This window comes from Dysidea avara, chromosome 15 (genome assembly GCF_963678975.1).
Source record: "Dysidea avara chromosome 15, odDysAvar1.4, whole genome shotgun sequence".
Lineage (NCBI taxonomy): Eukaryota > Metazoa > Porifera > Demospongiae > Dictyoceratida > Dysideidae > Dysidea > Dysidea avara.
In genome coordinates, this window is record NC_089286.1 from 3,464,507 (window position 1) to 3,474,917 (window position 10,411).

The following is a 10,411-nucleotide window of genomic DNA, read 5'->3' on the forward strand; positions in this document are numbered from 1 at the left end:
CAGTTACTTTCATGTACACACCTGTTTTATAGCCAAGGTGTTCTTGCATGGATTAAACTTTAGTAATTGTATTCTTGGCCGCTTCAGATATCAGCTCTTTAAGTTACCAGTTACTTTTCACTTCAGCTGAGCTGTTTTCTTTTTGTTTTTTTACATTGGGTTCCAGGTACTTGTAGTTTCTTGGGCGCGCCTTTTTTACAGCGAAGGTGTTTTTGGGGTGGATATCACTCATTTTTGTCAGTGATAGACTCTACATTTGGTTTAAAAGGTAATTTTTTTTGTGGAAATGAGCAATTAACATTAATGCAGAATATTATCTTGGAGAGTCAGTAAAATCCATACATAATAATGATTGTTTCATAACACCGTAAATTCGGAAGTATGAATTTACGGTGTAGTATGACTGTTCTATTAGAGTAAATCTATCCTTACTGCCTGCATGTGATGAATATATCTCATATCTGTGCATGTTAAATACTTCAGACACCTAATTAAACTTGCAAGTGACTAATTAGTTTACAGTTGCTACACAGCTATAAATACATTTGTAATTGTTATCACCATAATCATTTATCATGTTATAACTATTTTTTATTATTTTGGTCACAACTTCAGGATTAGAGCAGCAGAGAAAGGAATAGAGGACTCAATCATCAAGTCTTGTATATGGGAGATGGAACAGTATTGCGATGGACAATGCCGGTACTAACCCCTCAAGGGTGTTGCAGTACAGTATAGATGCAAGACCAGAGCCTCGATCGTCACCTTTTGACTGTGGTCACAACTTCAGGATTGGAGCAGCAGAGAAAGGAATGGAGGACTCAATCATCAAGACTCGGGGAGATGGAATAGTATTGCCAAGGATAATGCCAGCACTAACCCCTCAAGGTTGCCACAGTGCAGTATCGATACAACCACTCCAACCAGTGCATAAGACCAGTGCCTCGATCATCACCTTTTGACTGAAATTTTTATACTTGATGAAGCAATTAAAACAAAAAAGTTGTAGTACTTATACTTTCCTGAGGGAGCATGCCCCCAGAGTCCCAGACTCCCTTGCCTGTTCAGCAGAATAATAGGATTGAGCCTTACTACCACTTTCACCTTTATTCTTGGCCCGGATGTACATATCGGCAACATAATACAGTAGCTGTAGATAATGCCCCTAGGCAGAGCTATAGGGGTGGGAATTTTTCCCTACTATCACACTATCACAGTAGTTCTTCTGGCAGTTCTTTGCCTGGCCATCATCAACTGCTGTCAAAACATTAGTGTCGTCCCCCAGACCCTTCCTCAAGCATACTTACCACACAAAAATAACTTAGTTTAGCAGTGCACAAACAATTATTGACAGCATATGTACACTTACCGCATTGTTGAACCATGTATACCACCAGAATCCACTGGATTGACAACTAACATGTGATCTATTTAGGGGAAATCTTGTGGAAAGTCCCTAATTACCTTAAGCGGACACTCATGATATGTGGTTTTAAATTGAATGATTTAAGAATGTAACTGGATGGTGAGGCGTACTCTAATCGGCTCAACTTTAATGAGAAACTCGAGCCTCTCGTGAGAAACTACATCGCTTGAGCAACGTTTGAAGAAGTAAGAGTCAAGAATATTGAGGTACTCTATGATATATGCCGGTCTTGAATGCTAACGAAACGAGGAGTGAAGTTTGTGCAATGTGTCACATCGCCACACACTGATTCACCGTGTTTGTGTGATAGGGTTTTTGACCTGTCCACAAGATGTTGAAAGGAAATTCATTCCACCACATGTTGAAAGGAAATTCATTCCAACTTGTGAAGTTATTGATATACTCATTGTTGGGGTCCACGGGGACATCGATGATCATTTACCAGTTAGCTGTAAGTGATGTCACAACAGAAGGAAAGGAACCATTTCCATACCCCTATGGCATACTGATTTTCCAGGTCAGTTTATGTACACTCAACCACAGAAATGTAGAACTTTGGTTGCAGGTGGAAAATAAACACCTTTTTACTCCATTACAAGAGATTCACCCAGCTGGGATAAAATGTTGAAGTGAATGTCATTAGTACCAACTTGTTCATCAGGTATTGGACAATTCCAAGTGTCCAGATTATGCAGTTGTCCTCATGTTCAAGTTTACACGTTGAGGCAAGTTCCACAACATCCTATAATCTATTACTATATCAGTGTGGAATAATGCTTATATAATATTTTTCATATTCCAGGCTTTAGGTACGTGTATTGTATTTAACACCTGCTTGTTGGTTTTTGCAGGCCATCTGGTCATATTGGTTTATCCACTAGCAGTTGAATGTGATCATGGTACATATGTAAGTTGAGACCATGCAAGAACAAAGATACAGGTGTCATGAATTTCAGGTCAGTTAACGTTCAGAGGAATTGTATTATTGCAATTGTTCTTTTTGTAGTTATCAATTATCAGTGACCAGTTTGTGATAGCGTACTTTAGTTTGACTAATGACCAAATGTTCTGGTTTACATGCTTACCCAACAGTTATGTTACTCACTTAACCTGCATATGGGATATATATTTTTTAGTTCATTTTGAATATCCATCCTTTATTGGTACAGCCTGGCATATTGATTTTTGCACATTCTCTTTTTAATTCAGTGCCTACTGGATTGTTTCGTCAGATATCGAAACAGGTGTCTTTGGTGTTGCGACCGATGTTCCAGGTCAGTTGCATGTGTGTTTAATTTAAGGTTGACTTCAGTGCCTGCTTATTCTTTTACAGGTCTCGGTATCGAGTGTCATGAATTTCAGGTCAGTTGACGTACAGAAGAATTGTATTATTGCAATTGTTGTTTTTGTAGTTATCAATTATCACTGTATACTAGTGATGTGAATTTCCAGGTCAGTCTACTCAGATGTATTGGGCATAGTGTTGATGGGTTCAAACAAATATCCAGTGTAGACTGTAGTGGCATCAAGGGTGTTAATTTCCAGGTCAGTTTACATGTTGTGGTGTTAGTGATTTTTCCTAGTACCCAGATGTTAAGTGTATTGTATTTAATGCCCACCTGTTATGTTTTTAAATTATGGTATATCAGTGTAGACAGTGCAACAGTAAGCCTTCTGTGTTGTAGTAACTATTTGTTTCATAATTATGCTGTTGTCCCGGAATGGCACAATTTTTGGGCAACCAGTGTGAAGTCCAGTGGTACAAACATTGTATTATGACCATGCAAGTTGTGATAGTGTACGTTTGTTTGACTAATGTCCTAATGTTCAGGTTTTGACATGCTTACCCAACAGTTATGTTATTCATTCACTTAGCCTGGGATATAATTTTTGTTCATTTTGATTATCCATGCTATTATTGATGCAGCCGGGCATATTGATTTTTTGTACATTCTCTTTTAATTCAGTGCCTGCTGGATTGTGTCATCAGATATCGAAACAAGTGTTTTTGGTGTTGCGACCAATGTTCCAGGTCAGTTGCACGAGCGTTTAATTTAAGGTTAACTTAATTCAGTGCCTGCTTATTCTTTTACAGGTCTCAGTATCGTCATGCTGACATACAAGAAATCATCACTATTGTTGGAACTATTTTTAGTCAAGTCTTGATATGATGTTGATTAACGTTGCTACACATTGTTGTATGTTTACCATATGGCAAGAAATTTTCATGGCCATCATGAAATTTGAATATTGTGTAAGTTGTGTGGAACAATCCCAACTCATACATGGTCACTGGCAAACCACGAACCACAGTTGAGCCACAACACCACCAACCACATTCGAGCAATCCATTACAAAATTTTGTTGCACATTTTTGTGTGCATACTTAATGAAAGCCACAACACAAGCTACATGGTACACACTACATAGAGGTGGTAACCCCTAAAGGCTTGTTACCTTTTGTATTCACCTTACCGGCCTTTGTGGTTAATCTATTAAAAATTAGAGAATTGAAGAGTATGCTTAAAGCACCTTCACTAGTCTATTTGTAAACACTCGCATGGGGTGTGGCACTAAATGGAATTTAAAAGATTTCTGCTTAAAACGCCATCCCGATGGGGAACTTACGGTTCAGCACGCTGTCACAACTTGTTTATCAGGCATTAGAGTTTGTGTCCACATTGTGTCTTTAAAAGTTATTGTAGGGATTAGAGGTTTGATTGAAGAAAATACGCGTATAGGCAAACCAGGATTGGATAATGTCAGTGCTAGATGGACTATACAAACACGGCTACGTTGACTGGTATAACGTGACAGTAGTTGCAACATAAGGTAGAGAAATAAAGTGAAATACGCCTATTTTTTTATTTTGCGATGGTTACTTTTTTATTTTAGCGAGGTCGCAAGAAAACTATGATGATGATGACTCCTAAAGATTTTTTAATCACGTAACGCAATACAAATCTATTGAGAGATGTTGCATAATCTAGGACTAATATTGTGAAACCGGCCCTACACGTAAATAACTCACAGTAGTGGCCGCGCGTCTTTTAATTGGACGTGCGTTTTGTAGTTTCTTGGCCGCGCGACTCACTACCGTGAGTCTTGATATGTATAATTTGTACATTTACTGATAAAATATTTAAAGTACATCTACTTCATCTTTTCTTCTTCCCGTGGAAAAGAAAAAAAGATAGGTTAAAAAACTCCCAAAGCCGGCCATAGGCCGGCTTTGGGGTATACAAATACAAAAAAAAATGAAACCTAATCCAAAACAGCCAAGCTGTAAAACAACTTGCAGCCCTCAAAAAGGCTATGGTGAAAAAAGATGTGAAATCCAAGGTGGCGGCCAAGAAATGGTTGTGATGGTAGGTTAATGGTAAAAATTTTAATAATGACAATTCAGGTGAATTTTGTGCCAAGACCAAGCGGCACAAAAATTCACCTGAATTGTCGTTATTAAAATTTTTACTATTAACCTACCATCACAGCCATTTCTTGGCCGCCACCTTGGATTTCACATCTTTTTTCACCATAGCCTTTTTGAGGGCCGCACGCTTTTTTTACAGCTTGGCTGTTTTGGATTAGATATATATATATATATATATACACACATCTAAAGATTCAATTATGGGTCAGCAGCAGATATGCTCTGGATACGTTTGGTTTGCATCATTTTTGTTCAAACATGGTCTCCAGGCCTTCCCCTAAAGACATTTCACTTCAAATCCAAACCCCCTTCAAAAAAATCCTGGCTATCCCCAATAAAACTAACATGGTTATATTTTGTTATGTACCATTACTTAGAATGTTGAATGCATGCATCTACACCTGATCAATGCTGCACTCGATAATGGTATAGGCATGAGTTACTTGGTACATAACACTATTCAAATCCTTTTCTGTCTTGTTGATCGTTAATGTGATGGATGTTGATCGTTGATGTGATGGCTGAGCAGGGTATATGCAGTCTCCAGCCTAAGTAAATGAAGAGCTCAAAAGGTCACTTGTGCCACTCAAAGTTTAAAAAATACACATGGAAATCATCTAGGCAACTTTCTAAGTGAGTCCATGTTTCTAGCTTGTGTTTCAGCTGGCCAGTGGCATTTTAAGGTGCCAGAGTGTTCCCCAGTAGCTAGCACACATCTCTAGAAATCCATTATAGTGAAAAGCAGGTTGTAGTGAAAATATGTGGTATATTGTTGTGGCTATCAATTCATGGTGGAAAGTAAAGTTCAATGGTGTGTACGTAGATCAATGATTTTCAAAATTTTGCTTGCACCTGAATTCTCTATAGGGTGACTTGTTTGTAGCTGACGTCTCTACAGATTGACTTGTAACCTAGCTTAACTCTGTGCAAGGTGAATTGTTTCATAGTTGAGCTTTCTACAAGATGAATTGTTTGTAGTTGGACTGTTACATAACCGCATCCAGAGAGTGATTTGTAAAATAGCAGAGCTCTCACTTGTAATAAAACTGAACTCTCTGCAGGATGATTTGTTTGCAACTGAAGTCCCTACAGGATGATGTATAACATAACTGATCTCTCTACAGGACGAATTGTAATGCAGCTGAACTCTCTACAAGGTGACTCATTACATCATGCATAGCTGAATGCTCTTACAGAGTGCCTCATTAGGGATCTGTGATACTAATACAATTTCTATGTATCACAATATGATACTATTGTTACGGTACAACGTGTTCAACTCTTAATAACGCCCAGCTAGTCCTAGGCGCATGTGTATTCAATAATACCATCACACACCCCCTCATAAAGGAGAGGGATACAACAACAAAAATGTGAGGCCTAGGTACAAGTGATGATTAAAAGAAGAATATAATACATAAACTCATGGGCCTAATACAACCAAAAACACTAGCATGCAGTTTACAAAAGGTACACCATGTGAGTCAAAGTCCTCTGGACAGAGCGTCCGCCACAACATTTCGTCTTCCAGGAATGTGGGTAATATTAAGGTTGTACTCTTGTAGGATCAGGCTCTATCGTAACAAACGTTGATTATTATTCTTGACACGATTGAGGAAAACCAGAGGATTATGATCAGTATAAATGTCTATTGGAAACTTAGCTGGCATAACATAAAACTCAAAATGCTGCAGTGCTAGTATCAAGGCCAGAGCTTCCTTTTCACTAGTAGAGTAATTTCTCTGAGAACTGTTAAATTTCTGGGAAAAGTAACCGATTGGGTGTTCAAGTTTCTCAGCACTATCTTGCATCAGAACAGCTCCTAGTCCCAAATCACTAGCGTCAACATGTATAAGAAACGGTTTCTCAAAGTCCGGCATGGCTAGTACAGGTGCAGTGGTGAGTAACCTTTTAACCTTGTCAAATGCTGCTTGCTGATCTTCCTTCCAGTTAAACATCTGTTTCTTCTGTAAGAGTTGTGTCAAAGGCTCGGCAACAACTGCAAAGTTTTTACAAAACTTGCGATAATATCCGACCATTCCCAGAAATCTCATCAACTGACTCTTGTTGGTGGGTACAGGGAAACTAACAATGGCTTTCACCTTGGCCTGAATGGGTTGGATCTTCCCCTGACCAACAACATGTCCCAAATAAGTGACGCATGCCTGGCCAAATTCACTTTTGGCTAAATTCACTGAAAGTTGAGCTTGCCTGAGGCGGATCAGAAAAGTCTTCACTCGTTGCAGGTGTTGTTCCCATGTACTGCTAAAGATAATAATGTCATCAATATATCCCTAAACTCCCTCTAAATCAGCTATAACTCGGTGAATCATCTGCTGAAAAGTAGCAGGCGCACTCTTCATCCCAAAAGGCATTACCTTGTATTGATAAAAACCTGCTGGGGTAACAAAAGCTGATATCTCTCTAGCCCATGGAGTCAAAGGTACCTGCCAGTATCCTTTTAGTAAGTCAAATTTACTAACATAGTTTGAACTGCCAACCTTATCAATGCAGTCTTCTACTCGTGGGATAGGATAAGAGTCAGCTTTAGTTACCAGGTTTACTTTACGAAAATCTGTGCAGAACCTGTAACCTCCATTACCCTTAGCAACCAGTAAACAAGGGGAGCTCCATTCACTCTGACTCGGCTCGATGATGTTATGTGCCAGCATATAATCTATTTCCTTCCTCATTGCCTCAAGTTTCACTGGGTTCACGCGATATGGATGCTGCTTAATTGGGTGAGAATCCCCCACATCCACATCGTGTGATACAATAGGTGCCTGTTTTGGTACATCAGGAAATACATCTGTGAACTCCATGATCATTGAAGAAAGTTGTTCTTGTTGTGAGCAGGATAGGTGGTGTAGCTTGCTCTCAAGGTTATCTAGCACTTCAGAATTCTTCAACTTCATGCTGTCATTTGTGATGTTGTCACATATGGATGGGCTCTCACCAACTTCTGTAACTCCTTTCTTGGCGACTAGGACTGGAGCAGGATGGTTAACTGGTCGAACACCACTCTCAGATCTCTCAATATATGGCTTCATCATATTCACATGACATAAACGCTGTGACTTTCGCCTGTCAGGAGTGTTGATAACATAGTCCACCTCATTGACTTTCTTAGCTACCGAATATGGACCAAAATACCTTGCTTGAAGAGGGTGGTTCTGAAGGGGTAACAATACAAGCACTTTGTCTCCAATACTGAAATGACGTTGCTTGGCATTCTTATCATACCACAGCTTCATCTTGGTCTGGGATGATTTCATGTTCTCTTGAGCGAGCTCACAGGCTACTGTTAGCCTATTGCAAAGATTACACACTTGGTCTAACAAATTGAGGAGTTCCTCTTTCAGCCAGCTTTCCATCAACACCTTAAGAGGCCCACGAACAGTACGTCCAAAAACTAATTCAAATGGGCTTAAGCCCAGTGATTCCTGAACTGCTTCACGTACTGCAAAAAGTAGCAAGTGGATTCCTTGATCCCATTGCTTCTCATATTGAAAACAATAAGCACGAATCATGTTTTTTAATGTTTAGTGAAAACGTTCAAGTGCTCCTTGTGATTGTGGATGATATGCGGCTGATTTACACTGCTTAATCCCCAACTGATAAGTGGCCTGCTGCATGACATTCGACATAAAATTAGAGCCTTGGTCTGATTGAACCAAGGTAGGAAGACCAACCAATGAGAAAAACTTGACAAGGGATTCTACAATTCGGTGTGCTTTAATGTTGCGAAGAGGGATAGCCTCTGGAAAACGTGTAAACCTGCACATGATTGTAAGTAAGTATTGATTTCCAGATTTAGTCTTGGGCAGAGGGCCGACACAGTCTATAATAATCTCACTAAACGGTTCACTGCAAATTGGGATCGGTTTGAGAGGTGCCACAGGGATCATTTCATTAGGTTTTCCAACCATCTGGCACACATGGCAGGACTTGCAATATTCATAAACATCTTTTCTCAGATGTGGCCAATAAAAATGATTCAGGATTTTCGCATATGTTTTGTTAACACCTAGGTGGCCGGCCATTGCTGACCCATGTGCTAGACTCAAAATCTCTCCCCTATACTTCTTTGGCATCACAATCTGGTGAGCAACTGTCCACTCTTCGTCAGCTGGAACATCTCATGGTCGCCATTTTCACATCAGTACTCCTGACTTCCAGTAAAAACACTGTCCATGTTTGCTGGCTTCATCTTCACTAATTGCATACTGCGCTAATTGAGCAACTTCACCATCACTTTCCTGATCAGCTATCAGTTGACCTCGGGAGGCGGGAACATTACTAATTTCTTCTACTGGGGTAGAAACATGCTTTGCCGGTTGTCTGGAGCTGCTCTCTAACTGCTGACTGTGCTCAGTTTCTGCTGTGGTACTGGGAGCAGTACTGGACATCTCATCACCTAAGTGTCGGTCAGCTTGTGATTGAGCGCGACATACAGCTGCTCGTGTAACCACACACGCTGGGAATGTCTTGCCAAGTCCATCATCGGCAGAGGTTAAACACAGCACATTGCTAACGTCACTAATAACCTGTGGATCGGGTTGAACTCTACCACCTGCTAGGTCGTTTCCAAGTATCAGGGAGATACCTTCGACTGGCAAAGTAGGCCTTATACCTACTATAACAGGTCCTGACACTAATTCTGATTGGAGGAATATCTGGTGAAGTGGGACATTGATCACATCCAGCCCTATGCCTTGTATCAGTACACCAGATCCAATAGAGGTTTTCTCAGAGAGTGGCAGTGTGTTATCTACCAACAGGGACTGAGTGGCTCCAGTATCACATAAAATTTTGACTGCAACAGTTTCTCCATCCTCTGAGAGGGACACATAACCTTCAGATACAAATGGGTGATAATCAGTCGAGGAAGGTGATTCATCACTATTCTTGACTGGAGGGACATTACGAGTGACAGGAGAGTTAACTGTACTGACCAAAAGATCACCAGAGGGATTATTTATCTTCCGTTCCAAAGTCCAGCACTCTGAAATCACATGACCGCGACGCTTACAGTAGTTACATATGGGCCCTCCAGAGCCACCTCTAGACTGACGTGGTCTATGACCGTCTGCTGCATTACCAGCTGACTTGGGTTTTGTGGGAGTACCACTATGGCTATTGCGGCTGGATGGGTCATCTTGTGGTACACTACCACGAATACTACTAGGAGCTACGAAAGAGCTTCGGTGGGTTAATGAGTAGTCATCAGCAAGGGTAGAAGCTTGTTGGAGATTGTCTGCTTTCTGCTCTTCAATGTAAGTCTTGACATTATCAGGTAAACAACTCTTAAATTCTTCAACTAAAATCATCTGACGAAGTTTCTCATACTCTTTTGCTACTTCCTTTGATGTGCACCAGCGATCAAATAAAGCTTCTTTTGTGCGGGCAAATTCTGTGTATGTCTGCTTCTCATCCTTTCTACACTTCCTGAAATTTTGTCTGTAAGCTTCCGGTACAAGTTCATATGCCTTCAAAACAACCTGCTTAACATGATCGTACTGTGAACTTTGCTCAACACTTAAAGCAGAATATAC

General features: G+C 40.2%; 1 protein-coding gene across 1 annotated transcript; it reads left to right on the plus strand.

Annotated features, from left to right (window-relative positions):
* Positions 1-1,582: 1,582 nt before the first annotated feature.
* Positions 1,583-3,716, plus strand: LOC136245710 (uncharacterized). The gene is made up of 9 exons (XM_066037195.1): positions 1,583-1,682; positions 1,737-1,943; positions 1,992-2,087; positions 2,278-2,382; positions 2,636-2,700; positions 2,760-2,788; positions 2,879-2,971; positions 3,394-3,458; positions 3,522-3,716. Exons 4-9 carry the CDS (start codon positions 2,372-2,374, stop codon positions 3,595-3,597), a joined length of 339 nt encoding a protein of 112 aa, XP_065893267.1. The 5' UTR covers positions 1,583-1,682; positions 1,737-1,943; positions 1,992-2,087; positions 2,278-2,371; the 3' UTR covers positions 3,598-3,716.
* The last annotated feature ends 6,695 nt before the right edge of the window (positions 3,717-10,411 follow it).